General features: G+C 38.9%; 1 protein-coding gene across 1 annotated transcript in view; it reads right to left on the bottom strand.

The window, feature by feature from the left end:
* Positions 1 to 18,010, bottom strand: part of LOC101824195 (vomeronasal type-2 receptor 116-like) — a 33,446-nt gene extending 15,436 nt beyond the window's left edge. The window contains exons 1-2 of the mRNA XM_040751449.1: positions 18,000 to 18,010; positions 457 to 510 (exon numbers count right to left, since the gene is read on the bottom strand). Of these exons, the coding sequence (XP_040607383.1) occupies positions 457 to 510; positions 18,000 to 18,010 (65 nt within the window). The remainder of the gene's footprint in view (positions 1 to 456; positions 511 to 17,999) is intronic.
* Positions 18,011 to 18,870: the final 860 nt, after the last annotated feature.

The raw sequence follows: 18,870 nt of genomic DNA on the forward strand, positions 1-18,870 counted from the left end.
CATCAAAATGTGAGGAAAATCAAGTAAGAGCTCACCCCATAATATAAAACCCATTTTCCAAATGTAGTCACATAGGCACATTCCTGTAAATGGATCTGTTACCATATCAGCTGAGCCTGTTTCAGACTGAGTTTCCAAAAGATAGTTGCATGTGTCAAGTTTTCCTCACTGATCATTTCTCCTACTCTACATTACCTGTCCTGAGGACTTATCACTTCATCCAGAGGAACACAGAGAAATTCAGAATACCAAATGTGTAAGTAAACATGAGCTAAACAAAATCTTTTTATTTGAGTGAAAAACAAAGGGAATGAGAAGACACACCTGAAAAAGAGGTTTGTAATTACAAGAGAAGGAATGCCATGATGGGAATTAATTAAATTCATGTCAATCAAAACTTACTTGAGAAAAATGAAATGTGACTAGTGAAAAGGAATAAAATTTAAAAGCACTTACTGGATGGAAGTACTTATTTCACCTGCCAAATCAATTGTCCGCACACGACTATACCTAAAAAGTGGAACAAATATAGCAATCATCACATTGCCATCAAAATGTAAAAGTTTTGGTTCATTTGAATTACATTGCAAAGAATCAAAGGAGTAAAAAGCAACATGATTCTGCAGGACCCAAACAAGAAAAATCCAAGAGAACATCATAAAAAGAACTATCTACCACAGTATTGTTGTAGTATTGAGGACATATATCTCCATGTGTTTAGCAGATATATATAGAGAGAGAGCTCATTTGCTTGTGAACATAAGGGTTGTAATATTTGTGACTGAAATCATCACATTGATCACACACACTTTTGGCAATCCTAATCTGTACTCCATGGAGAATTTTGGAAAACTTTCCTCCCAGAGAAGTACCATCTGAGACCCTGCATTAAAGATAAAAAACAAGCTTCAAAAGACAATTGGGATCTTCTTGAACCACAGGACCCATAATTTCATCTAAGAGGACAGAAGACAAGACCCCAGGGACAACTTCTCTTGAATTGATCTGCCCAAAACTATCTACCACAACAGTTACTTGAAACCTTGAATCAGCATGATGCAAAGAACTTGCAAGAGAGGATGCCAAGGGACATGAGAGAGAAAACATCCTGAAATAGTTCAACCAGACTGACCCCGTGAAAATCAGTGGGAAAACATGCTCTTTAAAAGTGATTATTGCCTATGCCATTCTAACTTGTCAATGGCCTGGAGGATTCTGGAAACACTTTGTGTACAAATCTTGCATGTGTGCATACCAATACTTCTTACCTGTTTCTCTATAGTCCTAAATATTTTTCTTCCCTTTTCTTGGAGACTGACAGGATAATTCTTGAATTTCAAATCAATGGCTCAGTAGATGATGTATCAGCAGTGTCTGATACTTGAAAGCTCATATAAGCACAAAGAGTTAATCTTCCTTCCTGTGATCTGCCACAATTATTTTAAACTTACTGATCATATGTCAATATATAGAAATTGAGGCAACTTCAATTTTTATTATGGTGTGGAAAGAAATGTGGAAATTGCAAGAAAATGAACATTGAGATGAGAGAGACTTTAGTAATTAAGCTGCAGCACAAAGATTTTGACTTAGTCTGCTTCTGACATAACATTATTTTTTAATTAGCTTACACATTTTCCATGTTTTAATTTTTTTATTTTATCTCACATGACAAACACAGTTCTCTCTTCCACCCCAACACTCACCACCTTTGCTTCCTCCCTCACCCCCTCACCTTCACACTAGCCCACCCCCATCTACTTCTCACATGGGTAAAGTCACCCATGGGGAATCAGCATAGTACTGCCCAATAGGATGGGACAGGGCCAGTCTCCTTCCCCATGCATTAAGACTGAACACGACATCCCACCATAGGGAATGGGATCAACAAGCTAGTTCATGTGCCAGGTTTGTATTATGGTCCTACTGCCAGGAGTCCCTTTTGATAATCCAAGCTTCTCAACTGTTTCCAATAAATGAAGGGCCTAGGTAGGTCCCCTGCAGTCTCCACAGGTGTGTGTCTAGAGTTCATGAGTTTCCAGGAACTTGGGTCAGTTCTCTCTGTATATTTCTCCATCAGGATCTTGATATACTTTGCTCATATGCTTCCTCCTCACTTCCTTCAATTGGATACCTGGAACTTGGCCTAGCTCTTGGTTGCAGATCTCTCTGTCTAGTTCCATCAATTATTAGATGAGGGCTATATGATGATAGTTGGAGTATTCATCCATCTGATTACAGGTGTAGACCAGTTCAGGCATCATTTCTCCTATTTCTAGGAGACTTAGCTGGTATTCCTTGTGGATTCTTGGGAGTTACTGGAGCACCAGTTTTCTCCATAAGCCCATAAAGCTCTTTTTATTTCATATCTGATCTGTGTTTTTAGGATTATATTTTTAGTTTAAATTAGAAACATGCATTTTACCTGTCAATCCCAATTCCCTCTCCCACCTCTCCTCCTCTGACCCACAATGGTCCGCTATCCTATTCTCTTTCTGCTCCCCAGGAAGGGTAAGGTCATCAAAAGGGAATCTTCACAGTCTGTCATATCATTCGGAGCAGGGCCTACGCCCTCCTCCTCATGTCTAGACTGAAAAAGTATTCCTCTGTGTGGAATAGGCTCCCAAATTTGATTTGTATACTAGTGATTTAAACTGATCCACTACCAGAGGCTCCATAGATTGCCCAGGCCAACTAACTGACCCCCACATTCAGGGTGTCTACATAAGTCCCATGCTGTTTACTCAGCTTTCAGTCTGGGATCCATGAGCTCCCTCTAGTTCAGGTCAGCTGTTTCTGTGGGTTTCACCAGCCTGGCCTTAACCCATTTTCTCATCACTCCTCCCTCTCTGCAGCTGATTCCAGGAGTTCAGCTCAGTATTTAGCTATGGATGTTTGCCTCTGCTTCCATCAACTACTTGATGAAGGGTCTAGGATGGCATATAAGGTAGTCATCAATCTCATTATCAGAGAAGGGCATTTAAGGTAGCCTCTTCCAATATTAGTTATATTGTTAGTTTGTGTCATCCTTGTAGACCTCTGGATATTTCCCTAGTGCCAGATTATTTTTTAAACCTAGACCCAGCAATTCCACTCTTAGGCATTTATCCAAATGAGGCAAGTTCATACAACAAGGACATCTGCTCCACTATGTTCATAGCAGCATTATTTGTAATAGCCAGAACCTGGAAGCAACCTAGATGCCCCTCAACTGAAGAGTGGATAGAGAAAATGTGGTACATTTACACAATGGAGTATTACTCAGCAGAAAAAAACAATGGAATCTTGAAATTCGCAGGGAAATGGATAGCACTGGAAGAAACCATCCTGAGTGAGGTAACCCAGTCGCAAAAAGACAAACATAGTATGTGCTCACTCATATATGGATTTTAGACATGGATCAGGATAGTGCCAGTCTGCACTTCCACTGATAGAGAGTCTGGGAAACAGGAAAGAACATAAAAGATATGCATATATGCATAGTACCCAAGAGAAGAGGATTGAGACAAGATCCTCTGAATGGATGGGGAACACGGCGAGGGGTGGGAGGGAGTGGGACCTGGGAAGAAGAGAGGGGGTGAAGAGGAAGAGAGTTGGTCATGGGGGAACAGGAAGTTGAGGGGGTGGGGGTAGAGTAGGGGGAAGAGGGAATCATAGGATCGAAGACAGATCAGGCACCAGAGTGACCTCGAGTGATATAAAGGTATGACAGCAATTGGCAAGCTAAGCAATAGTGGAGAGACCACCTCGAATGCCCATTCCTGATAATGAGCTTGATGTCTATAACCATCTGGGAGCCTTCATCCTGTGACTGATGGAAGCAGAGGCAAACACACAATTAATCACTGAACTGAACCCAAGGAACCCAGTGACAGAGAGAGAGGAGTGATGAGCAAATTGGCAAAGAATGGGCTGGCAAAACCAGCAGAGACAGCTGATCTGAACAGGGGAGAGCTCTTGGACTCCAGACTGACAGTGGGGAGGCCAGCATGGGACTGATCTGGACCCCCCCAAATGTGAGTGTAAGCGAGGCCTGGGCAACCTATGGGGCCCTGAGCTGTGGATCAGTGTCTATCCCTGGTATACAAACAGTCTTCGTGTGCCTATAGCACAAAGAGGGATGCTCTCTCAGCCTGGACTCTTAGGGGAGTGCCTGGACCCTACCAAGAGTAAAATGACAGACTCTAGATATCCCCTATGTGGAAGGATTTGGCAATAGGGTGGGAGGGTAGGGGGGGAAGGGGAGTGCTGGAGGAGGGGAGGGAGAGGGAACTGGGATTGACATGTAAAACAAGCTATTTAAAATTAAAATAAAAAATGATTAAAAAATCTCTTTTCTTGCTCTCCTCTACTCTTTCCCTGACACAGTCTTCCTGTTCCCTTATGTCCTCCTCACCCCTCCTCTGCTCCTCTTCTCTTTCTCCTAACTATTTCTACCCTCCCCCATGCTCCAATTAGCTCAGGAGATCTTGTCCCTTTCCCCCTCTCTGGGGGACAATGCATGCTTCTCTGGGCTAGTGTTAGGGTTGAAATTGCAGGCACATGGATGGAACTAGAAGAAACCATCCTGAGTGAGTGAACCCAGTCAAAAAATGACAAACATGGTATGTACTCACTCATATATGGATTTTAGATATGGAGCAAAGGATTACCAGGCTACAATCCACACCTCCAGAGAAGCTAGAAAACAAGGAAGACCCTAAGGGAAACATAACTGTCTCTCTCTCTTTTAAGATATCTTTTTCATTGGTCCTCAGCTGTATCCCTCTCTGCTTAGGCCATGTCATTCCATCCTGTTCTCATTTTCATTATAGTGTAGGCAGAAATGTGGAAATTTGGAAAACGTTAATACTGATATGCGAGAGTTCTTAGAAACTGATGCAGAACTAAGACTTCAAGCTAGTCTGTGTTTGATGTAACATAAGTTTTTAAAAAATTATCTTTTAAATTAATGGGTTCAATTTGAATATTTCCACAGGAGCTTAGCTTTTATTGATTCACTTCCCAATTTTGTAACCCTTTACACATCCTTAGAGTACCCCTCTCTCCCATCACACCTACCAATTTCCGTGTCCTGTTTTCAGTTCCTTGTTTACAGTTGTGTGCTCTTTTCTATGGGGGGGGCAATTTCTCCTGCTGTCAGAATTCCTTACTTACCATATAATTTTTCCTTTTAACTTCACATAACAATGTATCTTACACTGAGGCAAGAATTCATGGAGGAAATTTTTCAGAATAGTTTTAACTTAGGTGTGTCTGGGCATATTTTCCAAAGTTCAAGTCTTTGAATTTGATTATTCTCTTCCACATATCTATAATTACAATCTCCAGCATATACAGTACTGAGCATGTTCTTTCTTTTTTCTTTACACACACACACACACACACACACACACATTTACGGTATATGACACTACATTATAACAAAAATTAATTGTATTAATAATATTAAGAATATATTTTTAATTTTTTCTTCCATATTTTTATTTAATGTTTTACACATGACCCTCTCAGTTCCCTGTCCCACCTCTCCTCTCCACCCCCCAATTCTCCCAACCCCTCACCCCCAATCCATTCCCCTCTGCACCCCAGGGCTTCCATGTGGGATTTTCAGAGTCTGTCACATCATCCTGGGAAGGGCCTATGTCCTTCCCCATGTGTCCAGACTGAGAGAGCATCCCTCCACATGTAATGGGTTCTCAGAGTCCGTCTATATGCCAGGAATAAATACTGTTCTACTCTCCAATGTCCCACAGATTTCCAAGGCCTCCTCTATGTCACCCAGGTTTGGTGGGAGGGATGTCTAGATCAGTCCCATGCTAGACCCTCAGTCATCAGTCTGGGGCCCATGTGTTCCCCCTTTTGTAGGTCAGCTACGTCTGTGGGTTTTGCCAGCCTGATCTTGATTCCTTTGGTCATCACACCTTTTTGTAACTGGGTTCCAGGAATTCAATTCAGTTCCCAGCTGTGGGTGTATACCTCTGCCTCCATCAGCCACTGGATGAGAGTTCTAGGATGTCATATGCAGTAGTCATCATTCTCATTAACATGGAAGGGCATTTAAGGTAGGCTTAGTGCCAGTTGGTGTCATTCTTGTAGATCTGAGATCTCACTAGTGCCAGATCTCTCCTCCAACTTATAATGGCTCCATCTTTATGGTATCTCCCATCCTTCTCTGCTCTATTCTTACCCTGGCTCAACCTTCCTGCTCTCCCATGTCCTCCTCACCCCTCCTCTTTTCTCCCTCTCTTTCTCCCATCTTCTTCTGCCCTCCCTTTCTCCCCCCACCAATCCAATTAGGAGACTCATCCCATAACCCTTCTCTAGGTTGCCATACATATCTCTCTTAGGGTCCTTCCTGCACCCCAGAGACTATGGTGGTGGGATTGTGGGCTGGCAATGCCCTGCTCCATATCTAAACTCCTTACATGAGTGAGTACATACTATTTTTTGTCTTCTTGTGACTAGGTTACCTCACTCAGGATGGTTTCCTCTAGTGCCATCCATTTGCCTGCAACACCAAAGGATCCAATTAAAAGGTGGGGTATAGAACTAAATAGAGAATTCTCAATACAGGAGTTCAAAATGGCCAAGAGATAGTTGAGAAAGTGCTCAACATCCTTAGCCATCAGGGAAATGCAAATCAAAACAACTCTGAGATACCATCTCACTCCCATCAGAATTGATAAAATCAAAAATACTGAAGACAGTTTATGCTAGAGAGGATGTGGAGAAAAGGAAACACTCCTCCACTGCTGGTGGGAATGCCAACATGTGCAGCCACTTTGAAGATTGGTATGGAGATTCCTCAGGAAAATGGAAATCAGTCTACCACAAGATCCAGCAATACCACTCTTAGGCATATATCCAAAAGGTGTACCCTCATACAACAAGGGCATCTGCTCAACTATGTTCATAGGAGCGTTATTTGTAATAGCCAGTACCTGGAAGCAACCTAGATGCCCCTCAACTGAAGAGTGGATAGGGAAAATGTGGTACATTTATACAATGAAGTAGTACTCAGCAGAAAAAAAGGGAATCTTGAATAATATTTTAATATATACTAAATTTATACATATTATAATATAAAAGACTAAGATTACAAAATGAAAAACCCTAATATTTTCATGTTGTTTGTGGCTATTGTGAATAGCAATGTCTCTCTGATTTCTGTCTCAGCCCATTGTAATCTATATGTAGAAGGGCTACTGATTTTTTTGAGTTAATCTTGTATCCTGACACTTTACTGAAAGTGTTTATCAATTGCACAAGTTCCCTGGTAGAATTTTTCTGTCACTTGTGAAAACTATCATATCATCTGCAAATACTGAAAATTCTACTTCTTCTTTTCCAATTTGTATCCCCTTGATCCCCATTTGTTGTCTTGTTGCTGTAGCTAGAACTTCAATGCAATATTGAACAAATATGGTGAGAGTGGTCAGCCTTGCCTTTTTCCTGATTTTAGAGGAATCACATTGAGTTTCTCTCCATTTAGTTTTTATTGGCTATTGGCTTGCTGTACATTGCATTTATTATGTTTAGGTATGTTCCTTTTATACTTGATCTCTCCAAGACCTGCAGTATGAAGAGCTGTTGGATTTAGTAAAAGGCTTTGCCAATATCTAGTGAGATGATCACATGGCTTTCCTTTTTCAGTTTGTTTGTATGCTGAATTACAATGACAGATTTTCTTATCTGAAACCATCCCCATATCATTGGAAAGAAGCCTACTTGATGATGGTGGATTATTTATCTAATGTGTGATTGCATACAATTTGCCATTATTTTAGCATCAATTTTCATGAGGAAGAATGGTCTATAATTCTCTTTCTTGGTTGTGTCATTGTGATTGTCAAAGAAGGAGACATACTCATTTGAATTCCACACAGTGCCATTTGGATGATCTGGTGATAGCAACGATGAAGTTTGGCGTAGATGGTATCATAGGCCACCTTACCATTCTTCCAGGAAAAGTAGTCTCCAGGACTCAATCTACATTTGCATGTAAATATTTAGTAAATAAATAAGTTGTGATTATGAGACAGACCATGAATTTTCTATGTTTGTGATGCTGATTTTCTGTAGTTAATATATTTTCCAATTCCATCCTATCATGTCACTTTCATCAACAGACAAAAATCCTATTGCCAGAAAGTAAAATGTTTTCCTTAATTTTATTTGTTGATGTATATTTAGGTTGATGCATTCTCTTGCTCTCATGAAAAGAACAACCATAAATCTGATTCTGTAAGTATCTTTGTGATAGGATGTTCAGGTCTATAGGTGCATTGCCACAAGAGGTAAAGAATGATCATAATGGAGGGTTATGTTTAGTTAACTTTCTGCTCCAATTCTGTCTATAATGGAAAAAGCAAACACAGTTTAGGAATTTTCTTCTCTTTCCAGGCATTCTCATCATCAATTGTTATCGATATTTTTGCTGTTTTATTGGCAGATTTATTATTTTTAGGGTTTTTATTTGCATTGGGTTATTTTGGCTGAATGTTTGTAAGTATACTGTTTGCTTCTTGGGTATCTTGCAAGGTAGTAGAGGGAACCAGATCGGTAAAACTGCAGTTACAGATGGCAATAATCCACAATTTGTGTAAATGTAACACATTTTCTCTATAAAATCTTCACGTGAGGAGCTTCTAGGTTGCTTCCAGGTTCTGGCTGTTACAAATAATGCTGCTATGACCATAGTGGAACAGATGTCCTTATTGTATGAATGTGCCTCCTTTGGGTAAAAGCCTAAGATTGGAATTGTTGGGTCTTTTGGTAGACTGATTCCCATTTTACTGAGGAATCTTCATAGTGATATCCAAAGTTGCTGTATGTGTTGCACTCCCACCAGCAGTGGAGGAGTGTTCATTCATCTCTTTCCACATACTCTCCAGCATAAACTGCCATAGGAGTAAGATGGTATCTTAGAGTTGTTTTGATTTGCATTTTCCTGATGGCTAAGGATGTTGAGCCCTTTCTCAAGTGTCTCTCAACCATTTTAAACTCCTCTATAGAGAATTCTCTATTTAGTTCTGTAGTCCACTTTTTAATTGGATCCTTTGATGTTTAGGAGACTTGCTTCTTGAGTTCTTTTTAAATTTTGGAGATCAACCCTCTGTCAGATGTGGGATTAGTGATTATCTTTTCCCATTCTGTGGGGTGCCTCTTTGTCTTGTATCCTTTGCCTTACAGAAGCTTCTCAGTTTCAGGAGGTCCCATTTATTAATGGCCAATCTCATTGACTGTACTACAGGTGTTAGGTTTAGGAAGCAGTCTCCTGTACCAATTTGTTCAAGGTTGCCAACCAGTTTCTCTTCTAAGAGGTTCACTGTGGCTGGATTTATGTTGAAGTCTTTGATCCATTTGGACATAAGTTTTGTGCATGGCGATGGACATGGATCTATCTGAAGTCTTATATATGCCAATATTCAGCTATGCCAGCACAATTTGTTGAAGATGCTTTCTTTTTCCATTGTATAATTTTAGCTTCTTTGTCAAAGATCAGGTGTTCATACATGTACAGTTTAACGTCAGGAGTTCAATTTGATTCCATTGGTCTACCTGTCTATTTTTTCTTTTTTTAAACTTTATTTAAATTAGAAACAATCTTGTTTTACATGTCATTCCCAGGTCCCTCTCCCTCCCCTCCTCCCCTGCCCCCACCATCCCCTTTCTGCTCCCCATGGAGGGTGAGGCCTTCCACGGGGAATCTTCAAAGTCTGTCATATCATTTGGAGCAGGCCTTAAACCCTTCCCGATGTGTGTAGGCTGAGACAGTATGCCTCTGTGTAGAATGGACTGCCAAAGTCCATTAGTATACTAAGGATAAATACTGATCCATTATCAGAGGTCCCATAGATTGCCCAGGCCTCATAACTGACACCCACGTTCAGGGTGTCTGGGTTGATCCTATGCTGGTCTCCCAGCTCTCAGTCTGGGGTTCATGAGCTCCCCCTTCTTCAGGTCAGCTGTTTCTGTGGGTTTCTCAAGCCTGGTCTTTACCCCTTTGCTCATCACTCTTCCCTCCCTGCAACTGGGTTCCAAGAGTTCAGTTTAGTGTTTAGCTGTGGGTGTATGTCTCTGCTTCCATCAGCTACTAGGTGGAGGACCTTTAGCTATGTTTTGGTGACCAATTCCATGCAGGTTTCAACTAGCTTCAGAGAATGTCACTTAATGCTTTACCTCAAACAGATATGTTCATCATCTACCTCCAGGATCCCATAGGCAAACTTTGCATACTCCTTCTCTGATGCCAATACCAAGTTGTTTTCAGGACTATAGCTCTATAATAGAGCTTGAAGTCAGGGATAGTGATGGCCCTCGGAGTTCCTTTATTGTACAGGGTTGTTTCGGCTACCCTGGGTCTTTTGTTTTTCCATATAAAGTTGAGTATTGTTGTTTCAAGGTCTGTGAAGAATTGAGTCAGTATTTTGATGGGGATTGCATTGAATCTGTTTATTTGTTTTGGCAAGGTTGCCGTTTTTACTATGTGGGTCCTACCAATCCAAGAACATGGGAGATCATTGCATTTTCTGGTATCTTCTTTAATTTCATTCTTTAAAGACTAAAAATTCTTGCTGTACAGGTTTTCACTTGTTTAGTTAGCATTATCCCTGAATGTTTTATGTTGTTTGGGGCTATTTTAAAAGGATGTTGTTTCTCTGATTTCTTTCTCAGTCCATTTATTTTCTGTATATAATAGGTCTACTGATTTTTGAGTTAACCTTGTATCCTGCCACTTTACTGAAGATGTTTTTCAGCTGTAGGGGTTCCCTTGTAGAGTTTTGACTTCTTCCTTTCTAATTTGTATCCCTTGATCTCATTTTTGTATCTTATTGCTCTAGCTAGAACTTCAAGTACAATATTAAAGACATATGGGGAGAGTGGACAGCCTTGTCTTGTTCCTGATTTTAGAGAAACTGCATTGAGTTTCTCTCCATTTAGTTTGATGTTAGTTGTTGGTTTACTGTATATTACTTTTATTATGTTCAGGTATGTTCCTGTAATCCCTGATCTCTCCAGGACCTTTATCATGAAGGGGTGCTGGATTTTATCAAAGACTTTTTCCACATCAAGTGAGATTATCATGTGTTTTTCCTTTTGCAGTTTGTTTATATGGTGAATTACATTGATAGATTTTAGTATGTTGAACCATCACTGCATATGGTTCAACATACTAAACATGATGCCTACTTGATCATAGTGGATGATTTTTCTGATGTGTTCTTGGATTTGATTTGCTAATATTTTACTGAGTATTTTTCATTAATGTTCATGAGGGAGATTAGTCTCTAGTTCTCTTTCTTAGTTGTTTCTTTATGTGGCTTTGGTACCAAGGTAATAGTAGCATAATAGAAAGACTTTGGCAGTGAACCTCCTGCTTCTATTGTGTGGAACACTTGGAGGAGTATTGAAATTAGCTCTTCTTTCTATTTCTGGTAGAATTCCACACTGATGCCATCTAAGCCTGGGCTTTTTTTGATGATTTCTTCTATTTCATTAGGGGCTATGTATCTGTTTAGATTGCTTATCTGCTCGTGATTTAATTTGGTAAGTGATATCTATCTAGGAAATTGTTCATTTCCTTTAAATTTTCCAATATTGTGGAATACAGGCTTTCAAAGTATAACGTAAAAATTCTCTGGATTTCCTCGGTGTCCATTGTTATGTCCCCTTTTTCATTCAAGATTCTGTTAATTTGCATGTTCCCTCACTGCCTGTTAGTTAGCTTGGATATATGCTTGACTATCTTGTTGATTTTCTCAAAGAACCAACTCTATGTTGCATTGATTCTTTGTATTTTTTAATTTGTTTTCACTTTATTGATTTGATCCCTCAATTTTATTATTTACTGGTATCTACTCCTCCTTGGTGAGTTTGCCTCTTTTTGTTCTAGAGCTTTCAATTGTGCTGTTAATTCTCTTGTGTGACTGTTCTTCATATGAGCACTTAGTGCTATGAACTTTCCTCTTAGTACTGCATTCAAAGTGTCTCAAAAGTTTGGGTATATTGTGTCTTTATTTTCATTGAATTTTAGGAAGTCCTTAATTTCTTTCTTTAATTCTTCCTTGACTCAGAAATGGTTCAACTGCAAGTTGTTCAATTTCCATGAGTTTGTAGTGTTTCTGCAATTTGTGTTGTTTTTGAATTCTAACTTTAAAGCATGGTGTTATGATAGGATACAGGGGATTATTCCACTTTTTGTACCTGTTGAGGTTTGCTATGTTGCCCAGTATGTGGTCAGTTTTAGAGAAGGTCCCATATTGCACTGAGAATAAGGTATATTCTTTTGTGTTTGGATGAAGTGTTCTATAGATGTCTGTTAAACACAATTGGGTCATAACTTCTCTTATTTCCTTTGTTTCTTTGTTAAGTTTCTGTCTGGTGGTCCTGTCTCGTGGTGAGAGTGAGATGTTGAAGTCTCCCGCTATAACTATGTGAGGTCTTATATGTGATTTGAGTTTTAGTAATGTTTCCATTACAAATGTGGGTGTCCTTGTATTTGGGGCATAAATGCTCAGAAGTGAGACTTCATTCTGATGGATTTTTCTTGTGATGAATATGAAATCACCTTCTTCATCTCTTTTGATTGATTTTAGTTTGAAGTCTAATTTGTTGATTCTAGATTAGCTACACAAACTTGTTTCTTGGATCCATTAGATTGGAAAATCTTATCCCAAATTTTTACTTAATGCCAATTGGTGTCACTCTTGTAGACCTGTGAAGATCTCACTAGTGCCAGATCTCTCCTCCACCTTATAATGGCTCCCTGTATTATGCTATCTCTCATCCTTCTCTCTTCTCTTCCTGTTCTTCAGTATCCCCCTCACCCCATATCTTCACCCCTCTCTTTCTCCCATCTCCCACTCTCCTACCCCTCCTGCTCCCAATCCAATTAGGAAACTCCTATAACCTTTTTCCAGGTTACCATGCATATCATTCTTAGGGTCCTCCCTGCTTCCCAGATGCTCTGATGGTGGGATTGTAGGCTGGAAATCCCCTGTTCTATGTCTAAAATTCATATATGAGTGAATATATACCATGTTTGTCTTTTTGTGACTGGGTTACCTCACTCAGGGTGGTTTCTTCTAGTGCCTTCCATTTGCCTGCAAATTTCAAGATTCCATTTTATTTTTTTGCTGAGTGAAACTCCAATGTGTAGATTACAACATTTTCTCTATCCACTCTTCAGTTGTGGGGCATCTAGGTTGCTTCCAGGTTCTGGGTATTACAAATAATGCTGCTATGAACATAGTTGAGCAGATATCCTTATTGTATGAGTGTACATCTTTTGAGTATATGCCTAAGAGTGTAATTGCTGGATTCTTGTGGTAAACTGATTCCCATACCAATCTCCACAGTGGCTGCACATGTTAATATTCCCCCCAGCAGTGAAAGAGTGTTCTCCTTTCTCCAAATCCACTCCAGCATAAATTGTCATTAGTGATTTTGATTTTAGCCATTCTGATGGGAGTGAGATGGTGTCTCAGAGTTGTTTTGATTTGCATTTCCCCGGTGGCTAAGGATGTTGAGCACTTTCTCAAGTGTCTCTCAGCCATTTTATACTCCTCTATTGAGAATTCTCTATTTAGTTCTGTGCCCCATTTTTTAGTAGGGTCGTTTGGTGTTTTGGAGACTGGCTTCTTGAGTTCTTTGTAGATTTTAGAGCCTGGTATTGGCACAAAAACAGACAAGTAGACCATTGGAATCAAATAAAAATCCCTGATATCAACCCTCACACCTTTGAGCACCTAATCTTTGACAAAGAATCTAAAACTATACAAAGGAAAAAAGAAAGCATCTTCCACAAATGGTGCTGGAGTAACTGGATGCTGGCATGTAAAAGAATTGTCAATTTAGTGTGGTGATATATTGTTCATAATCAAGTGACACTTTCTTGACAATTAGAATGCAATGCTAGCCAGCACTCAGGTCCATAAAAAGAGAAACTGAAGTTTGAGTTCCACAACAGAGCAAGAAAATTACCTTCTGGGTGTTTGGAATGGTAGTATGTCTAGATAAACTTCATAAAATCAGAAATTTCAGGACATTGATGTGCAAAAAATGAGACTCCCATGCAATGAATCAAATATCAAAGATTGAGAAACAGCATTTGTATCCAATTGTGACATCATGACCCATACTTTCCAATTCAATAAATGATTTGCTATATTTATAAGTACACAATATAATGATTCAGCTTCATCAGAAATGATAACCACATTTGCAGATGATTTCATGATCTGCATATTAGTATTGTAGGCAAAAGGAATCAAGTTTTTTGCAATTATTTCCACAAATCTACACATACTCTGTTCCTGAGCATGTCTCTTCTCAAGTCTGATAAAATCACAGCCCCTTGGTGATCACCAATGAGAACCTGTCCCACCATCAGCTGAATGGAACAATAAAAGGATAATGCCATGTGACAGAATTGTCTCCTGGGATGCTGTCTAGTAGAGAGAAAAATACTGGCTTCTGTCACTCAGGATAGTGTCAAATGGCTCAAAAGAAACCTGAAGGAAATTTCAAATAGGAAACAGGAGGGAAAACATTTTCATAAAATAAGCAGTCTTAAACCTTAAAAAGCATTTGGATGGTAAATATTAACTTCTGTTCATGATGTATTAATCTCTCTTCTTGTTTCTGAAGACACTAGAGAATTTCTCTTAAGACACAGTATTTTCCAAACACTATGGACACCAATCTCACGCAAGCTAAGTGTTTGACGCTATATAACCAAATGTCTGATTTATTCTCCTTGAGAGATGAATGGAACAGGCTTACTACTTCACATTTAAAAAACACCTAAAGTATAAGCAGTTTAATAAAGGTTCTTGTTCCCTTACAGACTTGTTACTCACCTGTTGATAAATGTAGACATTTAGCAGTATCCCAATATGTACAGATGTTGTCCATGACATTTCAGTAAGTAAAACAGCATCCTATTTCTGACTTGTACATGTGTAGTTGGGAATCATTATTTTGATTATCGTAAGACAAATGAAAGCTTCATGCAGAGTATTCCAATGATTGCTATGGACATTTTAGATATAAAACCCTATAAATGTGTTAGGTAAAATATGAGTATGTCTGGTTTCTGTTGATCTCCTCAATACCAAACATGAAGGTCAAAGAAAACTGATAATTCCTCCCCTTGAACCTGCAGAGAAGGAGTATCAATATTCATGGAGGGGATTCATATCATACTCTCTGTGGTAACAGGAGGTTTATCTCTGACACGGCTGCTCCAGCAGCCCATCTCTAAACCAAAAAACACACTGATGCTGTATTAGTATAAAACTGTTGGCTTGTGACTTGGGCTGCTTAATCTTAACCCATAACTAATCTATTGTTTTCCATGTTGTCTTGGCTTAACAGACCTGCAAATCCTTTCTCTGCTACAAGATAATGACTGTCTCAGTGTCTCCACAGAGAAGAGAAGAGAAGGGAAGGGAAGGGAAGGGAAGGGAAGGGAAGGGAAGGGAAGGGAAGGGAAGAGAGTGAATTACTAATTGTCTCTGCATATATATTGTTTCTACCCTGCTATTTCACTTCCTGCCTGGATCACCTGGCATTTTCTCTATAGTACATTTTCCAGAATCCTTCTTGACTCCTAGTCCCACTTGTCTTGCTTCCTTATTGGACAACACTGCTTTATTTATCAACCAATTAGACAGACATATACACAGAAACAGAACATTCCACATCAAACAGTATGATGCAATGTCTCCTATATCTTCTATGTCATATATTTACAAGCAATAATCATTTATCATCATGGTAATGATTGTAATTTGAATGCCAGGGTATTAGTGATTTAATTCCATAAAAGCCTTGGATGGATCTAAAATCTCTAGAAAGGAAGGTTGACCTGAACTGATATCTATATGATAGCTCTGTTATAGGGAAACACACGCAAACCCCAACAATTCTCTGATGTGTCAGTGAAATAACAGGCAAATGGAAAATTGCATCCTTGGAAACTTGCATCCTTTAAAGACTCCATGTTCTATACTTTAAATGCCTTAGGACACAAAACCACATTCACCCTCTCTGTATATAGATGGAGAGACTGAAGCCTTTCAACTGTTCCTAATTAAGGGCCAATGATGCTTATGGGAATGCCTGTTTGTGTTGCATGCATTAATCCCAAAGCAATTTAGGATTTGAACCTAATTAGTATGGTTTGGGATCATCCACTTAAGTATATCTTTTTGAACAACCTTTTGTTTTTCCCTTTGTCATCTCCACACAAGCAAGAGTACAAAGACTGAGTGAGCTTCCTGTTTTAACAGCCTACAGTCAAGATTTGATTCCTCTTGGGGGTTTTATATGCTCAGATATTTTTATTTTCTCTTATCAGCCTTCTTCTTTCTCTATGCCTTCACTATGTTCTTGTCTCCCAAGCAATGTGTATTACAGAGCAACCTTGAATGCCCTGATTGTGAATGTCATTACCCTTCAGGTGAGTTCAACTTGATCAGAAAATGTGACCTGGTTTATTGACCACTTGACTTGAGGATCATCATTAAGAAGAAAGAAAAAAGTTGGTTTGGCTGCCAACTTTTCTAATGATTGCATAAATAAAGCATATACCATGTGACTTCACCATCATCTTGGTTAATATTACCACATGTGACATGCCAAAATGAGAGTACCTTTAAACATCATGGTCCCATTGATTCCACATGGTTCCAACATTATGTTATATCTGGCCATGGTGTAAATATTGAACTTCCAAGGTGTCTCTTTTGTAATTTTTGTGTTTTCTTTTGTTTTGCTGTAAAATTAATACAGTTTACCTGACCTGATATAATTATGGGCTCTTGAAGAGACATAATGGAAATTCAGAGATACCGACAGAGAATAAAAGAATGAATTGCCAAGAGACAGAAGACAAGCTGCAGCCATGAAAGAACTATTTGATACCCTCTCCTGGGTTTTGCTGCTGATTATCACTGGTAATTCCAAGCCAATTTTCCTCTTACTGTGATAAAAATGTCTTTTCACTTTAATGCTCATTTGTTCTCCACGTGTTTGTCTTTGTTTCTGCCCAAAGTAACAACATGCTTACTGAAGATAACTATGTTGTTTCCCTTTTAACATGAAAACTATAAAAACCTGATCTCAAAAAGCCTTAGTCATAAAATTTTGCTTTACTAGATTTGTCTTTTCTATTATTTAATATTTATGCATAGACTGTCCATATGGAACCCTGGTTTGTCATTCAAGACATGTACTTTATAACAAATCCATTATAAGTAAATGCTCTTATAAACTAAAAATGTTTACTTGGCCCTCATTCATTTTGCTTTATAGTAATACTAAAATTAAAAACTAGTACTTAATTCAAATATATATTTAATTAACATGACCACATAGTTTAAGTAAAAATTATGTTCCTTAATAATTCTTTAGAACAATTAATCTGAGGTTTTAGCTCCTTGATACTTATACCAACTGTGGTTCTACAACATGGTTCACATTCCTTAAGGTTTTCAATTATCTTTGAGATATTATTATTCCTAAAGCAGGATATATCACTCATAATGAAAACTTGTCATCTCTTTGTATATAAATAAGTTAGATCTGTATTTTTGTATATTATATATAATGTATATACAGAAATAAACATTTTAATGAGTATAGATTATAACAATGTTTTGCTCATCACTCATCTCTCTCTATAACTGGACTCCAGGAGTTCACCTAAGGGCTTAGCTGTGGATCTCTGCTTCTGCTAAAAATGAAGGTGAATTTCATCAACTAATAAATATAAAATTCAAAACTAAAACATTATTTCTGACTTAAGGTTTGGTGATAAACTGGCTTAAAGACCTCTATATAATTGAGAAACACAATAACTCAGATGTGCTTCATGCCTGATTCAAAAAAGGAAGTCACTATGTGGTCTTAACAAAATAATGTCGCACTTGAAGGCAAAGATGCAGCCTAGGAGACCTGTACTGAAAACCAAGATAGAGAAGACTTACCTGGACACCATAATGGTCTTTTTTGGGGATTTTGTAGATGGGGGAAGTGTCCCACATACTGAAGAATGAAAGGTGAATGACAGGAACTTGGCTTTATTGAACATAACATGCAATTTCTTAGATAGTAAGGCCATAATGTAGCTCTCAAGAGACCAAAGGCAGAGGTATCGCAAGATGCAGTAGAAGGCTACAACTGAGCCCTTGTTTCAGAACAAAAATGACATGTTGTACCCATATTCATAGCAAACAGCTGTGTCAATAAAGATAGGAGAGGTGTTCTGCCAAACCACACAAAGCACAATTTGGATGCTGATATTGATGGGAATGATTCTGAGACCTTGTTAACCATTGGCAACACCCTCATTCTTCCTGGAACAGGGGCTGCAAGGAGAGAATTACAATTTTGGGGAACACTATGGAGAGAGCCACCTAGAACAGAGCTATCAATGTTCTCTGCTGCAGGATAGGTGGCTGTTCTGTGAAGGAAAATAAATAGCAAAGGACAGAATGAACAGGTGGGCAGAGTAAGAGGAGGATGTGAGATACCAGTGTTGGCTTGGACAATGGAAGTGTAGTGGTACTTGACAAAGACAAAAACCACTAACAATGAGTCCAGAGAAGACCAGGACAATGCAGGAGAATTCCAGCCTAAAGGGATCTTCATCGACCAGAAACTTTATACCTTTCTGGATGCATTGGTTCTGATATTGCCTGAATAATGACTTTCTGAACACTTCACTCGGTGTTCTATATCTGAATTTAAAAGAAACTTATGAGTCAATATTCAAGTTTCGTTTCTATGCCAAGCTACCTCCCAGTGCTTTAGAGTGTTATCTCCTACAAATTGCTTTGTTATTTCAGATTCAATTAA

Source organism: Mesocricetus auratus, unplaced genomic scaffold (assembly GCF_017639785.1).
Source record: "Mesocricetus auratus isolate SY011 unplaced genomic scaffold, BCM_Maur_2.0 Super-Scaffold_100008, whole genome shotgun sequence".
In the NCBI taxonomy this organism is placed as follows: Eukaryota; Metazoa; Chordata; class Mammalia; order Rodentia; family Cricetidae; genus Mesocricetus; species Mesocricetus auratus.